Source organism: Sturnira hondurensis, unplaced genomic scaffold, assembly GCF_014824575.4.
Source record: "Sturnira hondurensis isolate 20B ecotype Veracruz unplaced genomic scaffold, ASM1482457v3 Scaffold0023817, whole genome shotgun sequence".
NCBI lineage: Eukaryota > Metazoa > Chordata > Mammalia > Chiroptera > Phyllostomidae > Sturnira > Sturnira hondurensis.
Genome location: NW_028096448.1, coordinates 6,194,466 through 6,212,440, shown reverse-complemented (window position 1 = coordinate 6,212,440; position 17,975 = coordinate 6,194,466). Strand labels below are relative to the sequence as shown.

Here is a 17,975-nt window from a genome sequence, read left to right as displayed (position 1 = left end):
ACTACTTGTTCAATGTATTAAAGTAATGGGCAGATGGATGATAGCTGCCTGTACTTTTCTTTGTCTTGTAGAATCAAAGTCTAAACTTTCAGATAGCAAGTGTTTTCCTCTTTTTTTTCTCTATCTCTCTCCCCTTCCTCCCTCCCCCTTCTTTCCTGCCTGCCTTCCTTCCTTCCTTCCTTCCTTCCCTCCTCCTCTATCTCCCCACCTTCCCTCCTTAATTTTTAAAAAGCATTATGTATTTATTACCAAGAATATTCCTTTATTTGAGTCACACTGCACACTGTTTTCAGGCTAATGAAAGGAAAGAAGAAAAAAGTTCACATAAATCAAGATATATGTTATTTATAATTTAACTTTGTTGTAAAAAGAATTTAAAGGAACTGCTTACCATGCAATTCAAGAGATTTAGTGTGCAAATTCTATATTAAAAATTAAATATACTTGTTTATAGCACTCATTATTCTCTAGTAAAAAACTATATAAAATTTTGTGAGATATTACTAATAAGAGTTATACTGTGTACCTCAGAAGCACAATGTGAACTTTAATTAACAATAACAGCAGAACAATTTCTGTCAATCATTAAAGAATCATTTTTAGTGTATTGGGGTACTATTCCACTTGGTATGTTAACTGTCAGGTAGAATCGTGCCTTGGAAAATAAGAAGATCAGCTACTATCTTACTGTATGCAAACAAGTATATTAAGCTTAAGAACAGACCAGACTAATTACAGAGCTTTGTGCTATATTTGAAGGAGGCATGCCTTATTACACAGACTTTTCTAGAACTCATTTATGTTAGAAATTCCTCTCTTTAGCCAATGGGTATTTCTTCTTTTTTATTTAAGATTTTATAATATTTATTATTCTTAGGGAGAAGAGAAGAGAGGAAGAAAGAGGGAGAAAAATATCGATGTGAGAGAGAAATATTGACCAGTTGTTTCTGATATGTGCCCCAACCACCACCCACCTTGGGACTGAACCTGCAACCCGGCAAGTGCCCTGACCAGGAACTGAACCAGCAACCTTTTGCCTTGTGGAACGATGCCTAACCAACTGAACCACATTGGTCAGGGCACCAATGGGCATTTCAACAGGAATATTTAATAAAAATAGAGATCAAGAGAAGAAATTTCATTTTTCTCAGATGTGGTGAACAAATTTGTTGCAAACGTGATCAGATAAGCATTTGTTTAATTGTAATCTTGGAACCTCTGGTAGAACATGAGTCACCAAATCCCCTGGAAGACTGGCGTGGGGTGTTGAATATAATCCCTAATTGGGGAAGGAGAAAAGAGAGAATCCCTTTTTATGTTTTTTTAACCCCCAACCACAACTTTATTTAAGAATCAGATTTTATCTAAACCTATACTGAAAACGGTTTTGCCAGGATTGTCTCATTCTTGAGAAATTGGTAAGCAGATGGATTTGAAATTCAATCCTCTATGAGAAACAAGGGCAAATAAAAAAGAAGAAACTGGTGATAAACTTCTAGGTTTTTAATTGGTTTTGGCTGTTAAATTAGACTTTTGCAAATGCATGTAAATAATGACTAGCCCTAGAGAGGATGTGAAACATTTAAAAGTGTATACAAAGCATCTAAAACTGGAAAGCAGGCCTGGATATCATTACAGAGGTCTACTAACCCAGAGATGATCAAATTCTATGACTTTGCCTTCCTCAAGATGTACTTTATAAAAAACAATTATAGCAAAATACATATAGCACAAAATTTACCATCTTAACCATTTTAAGTATACAGTTCAGTAGTGTTAAGTATATTCACACTGTTGTGCAACAGATCTCCAGATTTTTTTCTGAAGCTGGTTTGCATTGCAAAACTGAAACTCTATACCCACTTAAAAAGTTGTCATTTCTCCCTTCCTCAGCCTCTGGCAGCCATCTTTCTACTTCCTGTTTCCACGAGTTCCATGTATGTGAGGTATCTTCACTACTCTAGATACCTCACATAGATGTAATCATACAGTATTTGTCTTTTGTGACTGGCTAAGTTCACTCTGCATAATGTCCTCAAGGTTTATCCACGTTGTAGCCAGTGTCAGAATTCCCTTCCTTTTTATGGCTCAACAATACTCTCTTCTATGCACATAGCACAATTGGCTTATCCATTCCTCTGTCCATGGACACTTGGGTCACTTCAATTTTTTAAAAAGATTTTAATTTATTTATCTTTAGAGGGGAAGGGAAGGAGAGAAATATCAATGGATAGTTGCCTCTCCTGTGTCCCCTGCTGGGAACTGGCCCGCGACCCACACATGTGCCCTGACTGGGAATCGAACTGCCATCTTTTGGTTTGCAGGCCCACGCTCAATCCACTGAGCTACACCAGCCAGGGCTCACTTCAATTTTTGGCAATTGTGAATAATGCTGTCATTAGCATAGATGTTAAAATATCTCTTTGAGATCCTGCTTTTAATTCTTTTGGGAGTATATCCAGAAGGAAATTGCTGGATTGTATGAAAATTCTATCTCTAACTGTTTTTGAGGAACCTCCATACTCTTTTCTATACTGACCACACCATTTGACATTCCCACCCACAGTGCAGAATGGTCCAGCGTCTCCTTACCCTTTGCTAGCCTTGTTATCTTTCCACGGAGGACAGGGGAGGACAGTACTCACATGAGTCTCCACATCACCAGCAAGGATCTTACTCTTCGTTAAAAACTCGGCCACCATGTTGTTCATCAGCTTATCAAAGGCTTCCACCGAGGGTGCCACACCTTTGAAAGAAGAATACGTTGTCATTTCCTGGTAGTTTAATGAAAAGCTGGTACTTCTTTGCCATAGGTGATATGAACGTTTAATATCATTTGTGACCTTTTCATTCTCTTCACCAAGTCATTTATTTCTTCAATCCATATTTATTAGACATGTTTCAATGGCTCAAGAAAACCATGTTTTCTTCTTCGGCAGCCCCCTCAGTAAGCACTCCCACCTATGTAATTCTGCTTAATTCCCCCCAAACTCATGGGGAAAGTTCCATATGTTGCCATGTATAAGGTGCACTTTTTTGTCCACATTTATTAGGGAAAAATAGGATGCATATTATACACGGGTAGTACTAATTCTGTATCTATATAAATGTTTTAAAATTCTTTTATTTATGCTTATGTGTTAAAAGTGTAACTCTGGAAAGCAATAATGATATCCACATGCAAAATAATGCCCTGGAATACAATAACCAGTTTTGTCTCAAAATAGGATTAAATTAAAAATTGAATTAAAAAATTTAAATGAAAGATTTTTTCCTGAGAGTTTGTGCCAAAAATGTGGGTGTCCACTATACTGGGCAAACTATGGTAGCATCATCAGTTTTACTGATGAGGAAATGGAGATGTAAACAGAGCATGGGACTTGACCATAGTCATATACCACGTAAGAGGCAGATCCAAAAACAGGAACAAGCCTTATTAACCCACAGCCAGAGTACTTTCTTCCATACTGGCCAGACCAGGTGCTGTAACAACTGCAAACAGTTACAATGCTACTCGGGACAATTAAAAGGTAATACAAACTCTGGACAAGAAAAGAAAGCTGATGTCATACACTCGGTCCCTTCTTCACTTCCAGAGGGAGGAGAGGTGGCAGTGGTGGGCACAAAATGAGCCACTGAGAAGTGTTTATATGTCAAATGATTTTAACAGTTGAAGTGACTACAGCTCAACCTGATGTGCTCTGAATTTCTCTCCCTATTCACAGGAAAAAACATTCTAAGTCCTGAACATCCTCAATACTGAGAAAGATAATACTGAGAAACTCAGCACTGGAGACTACCAAAATCCAAAACGAAAGCTAGGCTTCCCTTTCTCATATTGGACACAAAGAGCTATAAGATAAAGGTTCCTTTCTTTTCCTTTTCCCCATTTGTCCATTTCCACAGGCCCAAAGGGTGATGGAAAGAGTTGTTTACAACTCTCTGCCTCCAGTCTAACTTCTAAGCAGGCCGACAAAGCTGAGTTATCGTAAAGATCAAAATATAGTCTGTACCAACTTCTAGACCATAAAAGCAGTGCACGTCCAAATACTCCTTATGGACCCATTTAGAAACAGATGAACCTATTCGTTGCTGTGGGAAAGGCCTGGGGGCTGGGTATCTGCTGAATATTAAAATAGCAGGAAGTTTCAGAAATGTGACGGAGGCCTCTGTGGGTAGATCGTACAATGATAAAAGGGAATATTTTCTGATTGTCTTTTATCACTCAGCTCTGCTCACACCTCCTCCAGGCAGCCTCTAATGACCTCTTTCTCCCCAGCTCTCATCCTTTGAGCATCCGTCAATCAAAGCATGTGTGGCCCTGCGTGCTTTGTGGTCCATAGCAATGCATGGACGCCAAAGATTCTAGAGGATCAGAACTGTGTATAATTCATCTTGGACTTCCTTGCACCTACTATGGTGTGTGTCACTTAGCAGGCACGTAAAAATATTTCTTCCACTGTTGAGCCAGACTTACCTGATTGCCAGGGAAAAATAAAACATATCAAAACATATCATAACACCAGTATCATAAGAAGGCAGTTCTTTGATCTGTGCATCGATGGATTTGCAATGACTGAATTCCTCTTAAAAGTTTCTTTTTAAATAAAAATAATAACTTTTAAACTTTAGTTGTAACATCATTGTAATGACCATCTTCATGTTTAAGGTGAGAGGTTGTGAAGGATTTTTTGAAAACAGAATTTAGAAAATTACCAAAGTTTACTAATTAAGAAGAAATGGAAGTGATGTTTAGGATAAGGAAAATGTCTTAAGGATGGAAATCATTCAGTCATTTTACCAATTATCTTACCTACTAATAACCCTACTTTATTTCAAGTAGGTTAATAAATTGCTGGTTAAGTTGTTTTAAAAGACCAGACTTTAATAATTGGTTTGGAATGATTTGCTATATGAGAAAATAGTTGCTCAAATACTTAAGTAATCTAATTACATATCTTCCAATTTCGCTTAGCCTATTAATTTTCTCAGAATATTGTTTAATAAAGAAAATAAAAATGCAGTCTAGTAGCTCTTTGAGTAAATGAAGTTCAAATTATGGAGGGTTTTCTTTATTACTCAACTACACTACACAGTGTGTTGGGAGTTGGATTTTAGCTTCATTTTATGTCTTCATGGGCTTTATAGTTGAGGTTGGCAACCTCAGAGAAATGTCTTTTGTTCACCAGATGCGAAACTAATGAGACAGTTACTGAAGAGAATGTAACAATATTTTCTTACAGATAAGGTTTACTGTATAGTTAACAAAAAGAGGCTTAACATGAAATCATAGATGTGTCTCAGTTGATGCAGAAACAACATAGGCCCCTGGCAGACTTCCTTTAAATAACACCCCTTTCAATTCATTCAGAGCATTTTGATTTTTCATTATGTTCAGGGGAAAAAACCAGCCTGTGCATTTGTGCTCACACAGTAATTTTTGTCCCAGGGCATGTAATACAAGGCAGAGCTCCAAGTATGCCTGCAATTCTAGAAGCACCAATGTGGATCTTGCCTGGTGAAGGCTTTGTTGGAAGCCCCCTCTTCCACAGGCTATTCTCAGCCCCCAAAAGCCTGACAGGATTCAAAATGTGTCAGATAAGGAGGAAGCTTATGTGAGACAAGAACAGCGATGAATAAATCTTTAGAGTAAGTATGTATCACGCAGTACATCCTGTACAGTGTTTGGAACATACTTATATTGGCCCCCACCAAACAGCAGCTTATCGGAAATTAAAATTTCACTGGATGTCCTGTATTTTTATTTGCAAAATCTGCAACCTTAAGAAAGAAGAAATTGAAAAAAATTACTGTAGAGAGTTTGTCATACGTTAAAGAAATAGTTCCCTTTTTATGTTTGCTCACATAGTTTTAAACATTTTTAAAAGTGTGGTTTTAGCATGTCGTTTTTAAAGTATATTTTGTTCCTTATGCTATTACAGTGGTTCCAATTTTTTATCTCCTTTGTCCCCTCTNAATGTGTCAGATAAGGAGGAAGCTTATGTGAGACAAGAACAGCGATGAATAAATCTTTAGAGTAAGTATGTATCACGCAGTACATCCTGTACAGTGTTTGGAACATACTTATATTGGCCCCCACCAAACAGCAGCTTATCGGAAATTAAAATTTCACTGGATGTCCTGTATTTTTATTTGCAAAATCGGCAACCTTAAGAAAGAAGAAATCGAAAAAAATTACTGTAGAGAGTTTGTCATAAGTTAAAGAAATAGTTCCCTTTTTATGTTTGCTCACATAGTTTTAAACATTTTTAAAAGTGTGGTTTTAGCATGTCGTTTTTAAAGTATATTTTGTTGCTTATGCTATTACAGTTGTTCCAATTTTTTGTCCCCTTTGTCCCCTCTGCCTGCACCGCCCCCCTCCAGCCTCCCTCCCTCCCCCTTAGTTCATGTTCGTGGGTTGTACATATAAGTTCTTTGGCTTCTCCATTTCCTATACTGTTCTTAACCTCCTCCTGTCTTTGTGCAAAGCAATTATGCTTCTTATTCCCTGTGTTGTTTTCCCCCATTCTCTCTCTCCCTTTTCCCACTGATAACCCTCCTTGTGATCTCCATTTCTGTGATTCTCTTCCTGTTCCAGTTGTTTGCTTAATTTTTGTTTGTTTGTTTGTTTGTTTGTTTTTTTAGGTTCAGTTGCCGATACTTGTGATTTGTTGTCATTTGACCGTTCATAGTTTTGATCATCTTATTTTTCTTAGATAAGTCCCTTTCACATTTCATACAATAAGGGCCTGGTGATAATGAGCTCCTTTAACTTGACCTTATCTGAGAAGCACTTTATCTGCCCTTCCATTCTAAATGATAGCTTTGCTGGATAGAGCAATCTTGGATGTAGGTCCTTGCCTTTCATGACTTGGAATACTTCTTTCCAGCCCCTCTTGCCTGCAAGGTTTGTTTTAAGAAATCAGCTGTTAGTCTTATGGGAATTCTTTGTAGATAACTGTGTCCTTTCCTCTTGTTGCTTTTAATATTCTTTCCTCATTTTTCATCTTGGGTAATGTAATTATTATGTGCTTTGGTGTGTGCTTCTTTGGGTCCAAATTCTTTGGGATCCTCTGGGCTTCCTGGACTTCTTGGAAGTCTATTTCCTTTGCCAGATTGGGGGAGTTTTCCTCCATTATTTGTTCAAATAAGTTTTCAATTTCTTCCTCTTCCTCATCTCCTTCTGGCACCCCTATGATTCAGATGTTGGAACATTTAAAGTTGTCTCAGGTATTTCACACAGCAACATTTTCACTGATATGTCACCTAAATCAAGGGACATAAAGGAAAGAACAAACAAATGGGGTCTCATCAAAATAAAAAGCTTCTGAACAGCTAAAGAAAACAGTATTAAAACAAAAAGAGAACCAACTGTATGGGAAAACATATTTGCCAATGATACCTCAGACAAGGGTTTAATCTCCAAAATATATAAAGAACTCACATGGCTCCACTCTGAAAAGACAAGCAACCCAATTAAAAAGTAGGCAAAGGACTTGAACAGACACTTCTCCAGGGAGGATATACAGAGGGCCCAGAGACACACGAAAAGATGCTCAGTATTGCTAGCCATCAGAGAAATGCAAATTAAAACCACAATGAGAAACCACTTCACATTGGTTAGAATGGCCATCATAAACAAAGCAACAAACAAGTGTTGGAGAGGTTGTGGAGAAAAGGGAACCCTAGTGCAGTGTTGGTGGGATTGCAGACTGGTACAACCACTATGCAAAACAGTATGAAATTTTCTAAGAAAACTAAAAACTAAAACTTTTTACCCAGCAATTCCACTGCTAGGAGTATATCCTAAGAACCCTGAAACACCAATCCAAAAGAACCTATGCACCCCAATGTTCATAGCAGCACAATTTACAATAGCCAAGTGTTGGATAGTTGCCTATCAGTAAATGAATGAATCAAAAAAACTACAGCGCATTTACACAATGGAATACTACACAGCAGAAAGAAAGAAGGAGCTACTACCCTTTTTGACAGCATGGATGGAACTGGAGAGCATTATGCTAAGCAAAATAAGCCAGGCAGTGAAAGACAAATACCATGTGATCTCACCTTTAACAAGAACCTAAATAAAAAAAACAAACAAAGTATAACCATAGACACTGAAATAGAGAACAGGCTGACAGTGACCAGAGGGGAGAGGGGAAGAAATTTCAGGGGAAAAGGGGAAGGGTTTATAGGAAAAAGTATAAAGGACACATGGACAAAGACAAGGAGGGTGGAAATGGGAGGGAGGTGGGGAGCACTGGGGTGGGTTGGCTGAGATGGGAATAAAAGGCAGAAAACTGTACTTGAACAACAATTAAAATAAAAAAATAAAATTGTCCCAGAGGTTCCTCAGCCTCTCCTATTTTTTTGAATTCTTGTTTCTTCATTTTGTTCCAGGATGTTTATTTCTTCTTTTTGTTCCACATCATTGATTTGAGTCCCAGTTTCCTTCCCTTCATTGTTGGCTCCCTGTGTATTTTCCTTTATTCCACTTTGTATAGAATTCCACTTGAATTCTTCCTTCATTTTGCAACTGAACTAAACCATCTCTGTGAGCATCCTGGTTGCCAATATTTTGAACTTTGGTAGATTGGCTATCTCCTCATCACTTAGTTCTTTTTCTGGAGTTTTGATCTGTTCTTTCATTTGGACCACATTTCTTTGTCTCGGTGTACCTGTTACGTTGTAAGGGGTGTAGCCTTAGGTATTCACCAGGGTCAGGCAACCCACTTCACTGCTTCGTAGTGCTGCATGTGGGGGAGGGGTCAGAGGGAACACCGTCGCTTGCTAGCTTCCTCAGCTCGCCCCCCACTTTCCATCACTTCCCTCAGTTCCCACAAGCAGATTGCGCCCTTTCGGGTACTGATTCCTGGGTGGGTGGGCTTGTGGATGTTCTAGGATCCCATGAGCCTCTCCATCGGACTCTCCTGTGAGACGGGGAGTTTCTCCCACCACCACAACCCCCACAGGTTTTTTATAGCTAGAGTTTTTGAGGCTGTATTTCCCGGCACTAGAATCCTGGTTGTGCAGTCTGTCTTGCTCCCCAGTTGTTCCTTTGGGCTCATCTGAATGTGAATGTGGGAAATTCCATCCACAAGCCACCTCCTTGCTGCCTGTTCTATCCCACTCGGCTTCCCATCTCCGCTCCTCCTACCAGTCTGGATGAAAGTTTCTTCTTTAACCCCTTGGGTGTCAGACTTCCATGCAATTTGATTTTCTGGCAGTTCCAGTTGTTTTTTGTTTTTAATTGGCTGTTATCCTTCTTTTGGTTATGCGAGGAAGTGAAGTATTTCTATCTATGCCTCCCTCTTGGTTGGAAGAGCTAGTAGCATGTAATGTTAAAAGCACATTTGGTTGGGAATAGGCACGGGTAAAACAATGGGATGTAATCATGTAACAAGAAAGTCATATTGAATTCACACCAGGCTTGCTTCCTTTAAAACTATAGTTCTTAAATTTAATGATTTGTTCTCTTTAAAATTGAAATCTACAGAATAGTAAATCCTTCCAGTTTACATTCTAACTAAGAACATTAGTTTCTTTTTTGATAGTTAGATAATATATTTAGTCACTGAGTGTGGAACAGCAGTATAAACACTAAAATGAAAGAGTAATGATATTTGGCACGTGGATTATGCTCTTAACAAGCAGAATACTGGTAACTTTTGCGAAATTTTTTTTCTTTTTCTTTTTCAGGGAGTGCTTGCATCTGGTGAATGTCATGGTCACATATAATGGAAGGAGTAGGGAGGTTGAAGAAAGTAGTTAAAAATCTTTCTTAAGAACTAAGTGATGGGAACAAAACTAAGCGACCTATGTAGAGACCAGTAACGGCAACAGTTTGGGGCCCTACCTCTGCTGACACCGTTAAGTTCCCCACAGTTCTCAGGAGGCCGGTGTGACGCCTCAGACAGCAACTCCAGCCGGCTGACTGCCCGTTCCAGTCTCTCCACCAGCCCCTGCAGCTCCGCCATTCTGGAACACACGAACAAATGGAGGCCCTGTGAGTGTCAGGCAGGATTCGCAAGCTGACACCATCCAACTTAGCAGCGACAAAAGGGAAATAAAAATAACTGACAAGGTCCTTAATTACTTAGAGAGTATTTTCACATGTCAGGAATATATGTGAGATGCAAAAGAATGTAAAACTTAGAACAAAACCCCTCACAAATTTTACTGAGCTTATTTCTATTCAATTCAATGACTTTTATAAGCCCTATATGTAACACACAAACAGTCACTCTCTTTCCACCATTATCAAGTGTTTCCTTGGGTACTTCTTTGAGCTATGATACAATCTATCTCTAGCACTTACTTAAAAGCCCAGAGATATATATTTCACAATTAATATTGCCAACTTTTATTGTTAAGTAGCAGGAGCATATTTTAACCATTTTCAATACTTCTTTCTGTTAGAGTACGTTCTCTAGGGGACACTAAACCCATGGATATCCCTTGGTTAATCACTGACTTTAAACCAATAGTCCAGTACAAAACTGCGAGTGGATGAAACTGCGTGGTTTAGCAGGCCAACAGAGGCCATCACCTCCCCACAGGCTGTCTTCTACTTACCATTACTTTGTTTTAGTGCTTGCTGCTAAATTATTTCAGGTTGCAATTATTCTGAATGGTGGAGATTTTCATTTAAAACATTGAAGGGGGTTGTTTCCCTTCAATGCTGGTTACTTTTAGACAAAATTCAGTTTTAGGTGCGGTGGTGTTTTGGAGACAGCGATCTTCAGTTACACAATACTCTCGGTTGAGATAAACTGCCTTTGAAGCTGAATAAGGAATTGGGGGGTAAAAGTGAAGCTGGGAATCTATCCAACTGCCCTGCTTCCCAACAGCATAGCTACACTGAGTGTGCCCGTGATGAGCACCTGAAAAGTGCTGGCCCTGGAATGTAATGTTACGAAGGTAACCTCTGAGGAATGGGACCCTCATTTGGCCAGATTCATGAGATCCAGATGGCAGGTACCATGACTCTGACCATTCCAACCTATGTGATTTTGCTCTTGGAAAATCAGGCTGCTGCCCCAGAGAGAGTAAAACAGGCCTCATGGAGGTATCTGTGACTTTTCACAGTTAAGCACTTCCCGCGAACATCCTTCTGAGTCTCGGAGGACCGGCAGGCCCCTGCATTGGAGACAACCCTGCCTCACAGCAGGGGCAAATTCTATTGTTCTAAGACATGTAATTATTTTCTATTTCTGCCGGGAACCAGGTAATGCATTTTTCTTTTGTATTTTGTACTCTGTTAGTTTTGAGCTTAAATGTAATGATGACTTGCCACTGTCTTTTTTAAAAACCAGGTTATACTTATCAAAATACTTGGCTAGCTCTGTAATTCTGCATCTAAATGTCAGATGGTCATCAGACATGGCTGGGGAAGGTCTGCTGTCTATTTTGGAAAGTCATCTCCTCTAAAAATGCCAGCAGCTACTCTTTCAAAATATGGGGCAGTGTTCTCTGCATGGCTGAAATAAGCATCTAATCCCAACGGGATTCAGAATTAGAAGTTTCTCATCTATTATTTTCTTCTTAACGTCAGAGTTTTTGCTTTCATTGCAAGTGAAAAAAAAGGAAGGAGAAAATTAATTGAATCCATTACATAAGCTTGTAAGCGAAGTGGGTATCCTGTAGGTGGGTGAAGGCCATTTGAGAAATGATAAAAGTCCCTCAAATCTTTTAATAGTTGCCCATCTGTTCACAGTTATCTATGTTCCCTGTTACTCAACTTGCCAAATGTTACCACCACAGACCAAGCCCATGCTAGAAAAAAAAAGTGTTTGTTTTCTTAGCAAGCTCTCTATACCCCAACAGAAAAGCACCAAACACCGCCCCCCTCCCCATTGGCTCCAGAGCTGTTTCAGGAGGGCCTGTTACATTTCACACATAGGACTGCTGTCCCTGGCTATGGCTTAATCAGCCTCCCAGACAAGGCCCTAACCACACACTATCTAGTAGTGCTTCATATGTTGAAAGACAACAGGAGTTAGCCTATAAACTGCAGGGCTGGGCAGAGTGGTGTGGAATGCAGTCTAAAAGGGAATCAGATGTCGCTTCATGTAAAATCACCATAAAATGAAGTCTTGCTGCACAGCCTCTTAAGAGGTCAAAATACAGTTCATGCAAAAAAAACTGGAAAGATGCCTCTGGGTTTAAAATTTTAGAACAGTTTCTAGGAGAAATAGAAGAACATATAAAAGAAAGAAAACACCAGGACATCAAAAACACCCAAGTTAGTATTCTCCGTGAAAATGAAGGGGTCCAACACAGCTGTGCCGTCTTCTGCCAATATATACAGACCCAGGTACACACCCACACAGGTGTGCACACACACTTCTCCCCACCTTGTATGCCTCACTGGGTCTGCTCATTGCCACCCAGCACCTGGGGTCTGCCAACAGCTGCCTGTGCCCCTGGGTCACCAGCCACCACTTTTTCCTGCCACAACCTCTCTCCACCAGCTGCGTACTCCACCCCTCTTACCAGCTTGGATGAATGGTTGTCGGACTTCTGTACAGTTCAATTTTCTGTCTGTTCTGGTTGTGTTTTTGTCTCTAAATTTTTTGTTGTCCTTAATTTTGGTTGTGCGAGGAGGCACAGTGTGTCTACCTATGCCTCCATCTTGGCTGGCAGTCCCTGTTTTGTATTATTTTTTAAGTATTATCTTTTCTTTATAGTGGTATGTATAACTTATGCTGGTTTGTCATTTTTAAAAATTTGAATTTCTCCCTCACTTTTCCTTTAAAGTTCAATTTTTATTTTTACCTAAGCCAAACATGAGCAGATGTAAAGAGTAGACAGTTTTTCAAGGCTTATGACAAAATACAACAGTCTCCTGAATGCTGCCTTCTATTCTGTCTTGAGAGCCAATATTTACAAGTATTTTAGATGTTTACTTTAGTAACTGCCCCCTCATCTCTCAACGATATGCTTAAAGATCTATATCTTGTTTGTTTTCTTCACTTTTACACATTATCCATTGAGTTCCCGCCCAGAAAAGAGGGTTTACCTTTTTCTTGCCCCATCCCCACCAGCACATACATGCATATTTCCTCTTATCCCATCTCCCCAAAAGTGTTATATCCCAAATTTTTTGTGACCCATGATCAATGTTAACACAATTATGACTATTTACTGCTGGATCATGACATGTACTAAGATTATTTTTCATATTTTGCACAACTTGTTTTCCTAGAGCCACGTTTTTCAGCTTCTCAGTTTTTTACACACTTGAAAATTAATCATCTCCAAACTCTTGCCTGGTCATGTAAGACCCCTTTCAATGGGACCAAACTCATCTGGAATTCTTAGATATTTCTTCTCAGAGGTACCCCTTCTGCAGAATTACTCCGACTGCATGACTGTTCTGTGTGCCTGCTGCACACCTATAAACTGGTGTCTGCCTTCACCTTCAATGAAGGTGAAGAGAGAAATGATCATTCTGGGGATTTCTCTCCCCTACCCCCTTACGTGGTATTACTTATTTTCTGGACTCTACCCTCCTCTTTTTCAGTATATTTGCTTGATTGGAAAGAGCACTGTCTTCTGAAAAACAGTATATGAAAGGTCAAATATTTTGAGAGCTTGCAAGCCTGAAAGGATGTTTATTTTGCTCTCACACTTGATAGGTGGTTTGGCTGAGTATAGAGTTCCAAGCCAGAAATTTTTCTTAAGAATTTTAAAGGCATTGCTCCAATGTCTTCTAGCTCCCTAAGTTGCTGTTGAGAAGTCCAGGCCATTCTGATTCTTCATCCTAGGTATGTACCCTGTGTTTTCCTCCCTGGAGGAAGTTTTGGGATCTTCCCTCTGTCCCCAGTGTTTGGAACTTTCATGATAATATGCTTTGTTGTTGAACAAATATAAATGATTTTCAAGAGGTATAGAAAAGGTAGGAAAATGGACATTGCATATTATATGTCTCTGGGTGAGTTTATAAGCCAAATTTTTGGGGTTTTGTCAAAGAAAGAAGTTATCATTCTAAATATTTAAACAATTAAAACATCTCTCACACCAGAATGGCTATCATAAACAAAGCAATAAACAACAAATGTTGGAGAGGGTGTGGGGAAAAGGGGACTCTGATCCACTGTTGGTAGGATTGCAGACTGGTACAACCATTATGGAAAACAGTATGGAATTTTCTTAGAAAACTAAAATTGGACCTGCCTTTTGATCCAGCAATTCCACTGCTAGGATTGTATTCTAAGAATCCTAAAACACCAATCCCAAAGAACATATGCACCCCAATGTTCATAGCAGCACAATTTACAATAGCCAAGACATGGAAGCAACCTAGGTGCCCGTCAGTAAATGAATGGATCCAAAAACTATGGTACATATACACAATGGAATTTTATGCTGCAGAAAGAAAGAAGGAGCTCCTACCTTTTGCAACATCATGGATGGAACTGGAAAGCATTATGCTGAGTGAAATAAGCCAGGTGTTGAAGGACAGATACCATATGATCTCACCTTTAACAGGAAGCTAAACAACAAAACAAACAAGCAAGCAAAATATAACCAAAGACACTGAAATAGAGAACAGGCTGACAGTGACCAGAGGGGAGAGGGGAGGGAATTTCAGGGGAAATAAGGGAGGGATTTAGAGGAACCTATATAAAGGATACATGGACAACAACTGAGAAGGGTGGAAATGGGAGAGGGGGGAGCAGGGGGTGTGGGATGGGATGGGAGTAATAGACAGAAAATGGAGAGTAATATGGAGAAAATTGGAGAAAAAAAAGTGGAGAAATTGGAGAAAAATTGGAGGAAAAAAAGTCAACTAACCAAACAAACAAACAAACAAACAAACTTGCTCTTATAAAATCTAACTAATTGAATGTATTTTGTTACTTTTACAAATTCTTGGTTTAAGACTTTGTCATACAACAACAACAAAAAAAACATCTCTCACACCAATTTCATATCATACACTGCAACAAGAATATAGACAGTATTTTCAGAAGTATCGCTGAGAATAATAAAGCGTGTGGAAACAACCTAGGACAAAAGACAGCTATCCTAATTAAGTTTATTTTTGTTTCATTGGTCCTTTTACAGAAACCATCCTCAAAGTACACATATTTGGTTCCTAATACTGTCCAACGTTGTGTATACTCTCCAAAGTTATACCAATGGTACCACAACTATGCTTAAAGCACTGAGAGAGAGAGAGAGAGAGAGAGAGAGAGAGCGCATGTTTCTGTTTTTCCCATAGCAGCTCCTCACACTTTCAAACATTTTATAAGATCTCAATTTTTTTTACATCTTTAACTAGGGTGGTATAGAGGCTTTGGAATCACCAACTGGAAGACTTTGGGAAAAGAGTTTAATTGTGCTTTGTTTCAGTTGCTGCCTGTACATAGGGTTGCTAGGAGTATGCGTATGAATACACACCACATCTGGCACATGGTCAGTAATAAACTCCCTAGCTACTGGTACCAAGACATCCCATCTCATTTTTTCCCCCACGGGCCTAGTTAGATCTGCATACCACTATCTCAACTCTTCAGGAATTTATTTTTAAATATATATTATTGATTATGCCATTATAGTTGTTCTATTCCCCCCTTCATTCCCCTCTACCTTGCACCCCCCCCACCATTCCCCCCCCTTTAGTTCATGTCCATGTGTCATAAGTTCTTTAGCTTCTACATTTCCCATACTATTCTTGCCCTCCCCCCATCTATTTTCTACCTACCATCTATGCTACTTTTTCTCTGTACCTTTTCCCCCACTCTTCTCCTCCCACCTCCCTGTTGCTAACCCTCCATGTGATCTCCACTTCTATGGTTCCACTCCTGATCTATCTGTCCTCTTAGTTTGCTTTTGGTTGTTAATAACTGTGAGTTTGCTGTCCTTTCACTGTTCGTATTTTTATCTTCTTTTTCTTTGATAAGTCCCTTTAACATTTCATATAATAAGGGCTTGGTGATGACGAACTCCTTCAATTTGACCTTATCTGAGAAGCACTTTATCTGCCCTTCCATCCTGAATGAAAGCTTTGCTGGATAGAGCAATCTTGGTTGTAGGTCTCTGGATTTCATGACTTGGAATATTTCTTTCCAGCCCATTCTTGCCTGTAAGGTCTCCTTTGAGAAATCTGCTGACAGTCTGATGGGCACTCCTTTGTAGGTGACTGTCCCCATATCTCTTGCTGCTTCTAGGATTCTCTCCTTCATTTTAATCTTGGCTAATGTAATTATGGTGTGCCTTGGTGTGTTCCTTCTGGGTCCAACTTTTTGGGGACTCTCTGAGCTTCCTGGATTTCCTGAAAGTCCATTTCCTTTGCCAGACTGGGGAAGTTCTCCTGTATTATTTGTTCAAATAACTTTTCCACTTGTGGCTGTTCCTCTTCCCCTTCTGGTACCCCTATAATTTGGAAGTTGGAATGTTTAAAGATGTCCTGGAGGTTCCTAAGCCTCTCCTCATTTTTTTGAATTCTTGTTTCTTCCTTCTTTTCTGACTGGATGTTTCTTTCTTCCTTCTGGTCCACTCCATTGATTTGAGTCCCAGTTTCCTTTCCATCACTATTGGTTTCCTGGGCATTTCCCTTCATTTCAATCAGTTTAGCCTTCATATGTTCCTCTAATTTGTGGCTAAAATCAACCAGTTCTGTCAGCATCCTGATCACCAGTATTTTGAACTGTGCATCTGAAAGGCTGGCTATTTCTTGGTCACTTAGAATTATAGGCTCCGGGGCTTTGAGCTGTTCTTGAGTCATAATGTTTGGTATGTTCACACCTGTTATGTACAAGGGACGGAGCCTTAGATGTTCACCAGGGCCTGGTGACCCAGTCACTGGATGTGGGGGCGGGGTCAGAGAGGGGAAGAAAATGGCACTTTGTTCCGCTCTGCTCTCTCTCAGATTTCTGTCCCCTGTATGTCTTCCCACAAGCAAATTGGGCCCCTCTCTTGCTGGTTCCTCGGTGTGTGGGCCTGCGTACTCTCCAGGACCCTGTAGGTCTCTCCAACAAACTCTCTGTGGGCCTGGGAGCCTCTCCTTGCCCCTCGACCCCGAGAAAGTCTTTCCAGTTGGTGTTTTCAGGCTCTAATTCCCATCGCTGGAGCCCTAGCCTGAGCAGTCTGTCTCACTGTTCACTCCTTCACTTGGTTTATCTGTGCCCAAACGTGTGATGTAGTCAGCCAGCTGCCCTGCACCCTCACTGGGTCCGCCCGTTGCCACCCCACGCCTGGGATCTACCAACCGCCCCCACTCCTGGGTTGGGCGGACCAAACAAGCTTTCCTGTGTGACCCTGTTATGCTGCTGGCTCCACCCGTCTTACCCATCTCACTGAATGGTTCCTTGTTGTCAGACTTCCATATAGTTCAATTTTCGGTGTTTTGGCTGCATTTTTGTTTACTAAAACTTTGTTGTCTTTAAACTTGGTTGTGGGAGAAGGCAGTGTTTCCACCTACGCCTCCATCTTGGGGGACATCTCCTCAACTCTTCAGGAATTTAAATGTTCAGCAGTCATCTAGAAGACCTGGCCAACAAAAATGACTACCTGAAAATTTTAGATCAGTACACTCATTATTATTATTTTCAATATTCCATTTCTTTAAAAGAGATTTTCTCAAGTCTATGTATAATGGATACTATAAAATAAAAGTTTTGCTAGGCAATTGCTAGTTTTTTAGTCACATATTTTTCCCCTAAACATTCTTATAATGATTTTTTTCTTCTAAATAGTCCTCTGTGAAGGATATAAGTACCATCTTGTGGAATCTTTTTTGGGAAATCACACTCCTTTATCTCTCATATTTTTCACCCAAATTATCTTATGCTCAGTGGTAAGAGATCTATTAAGGCCCTACCTACTCAGTCTAACAAGATATAAAAAGCAGCTTTCATAGTGGCTTTGAAAATTGGCACCCCATTGCCCAAAATAAATGGTGATAAGCCCAGAATAATAGCCTGTTGGTCTGCACAGCATTCTTGGTATCTGTAAGATGTTTT

General features: G+C 39.7%; 1 protein-coding gene across 1 annotated transcript in view; it reads right to left on the bottom strand.

The window, feature by feature from the left end:
• The window catches only part of CAP2 (cyclase associated actin cytoskeleton regulatory protein 2), a 149,668-nt gene that overhangs the window by 114,065 nt on the left and 17,628 nt on the right, over positions 1–17,975 (bottom strand). The window contains exons 2-3 of the mRNA XM_037037955.1: positions 9,860–9,981; positions 2,646–2,746 (exon numbers count right to left, since the gene is read on the bottom strand). Coding sequence (XP_036893850.1) covers positions 2,646–2,746; positions 9,860–9,980 — 222 coding nt within the window. The 5' untranslated portion in view covers position 9,981. The remainder of the gene's footprint in view (positions 1–2,645; positions 2,747–9,859; positions 9,982–17,975) is intronic.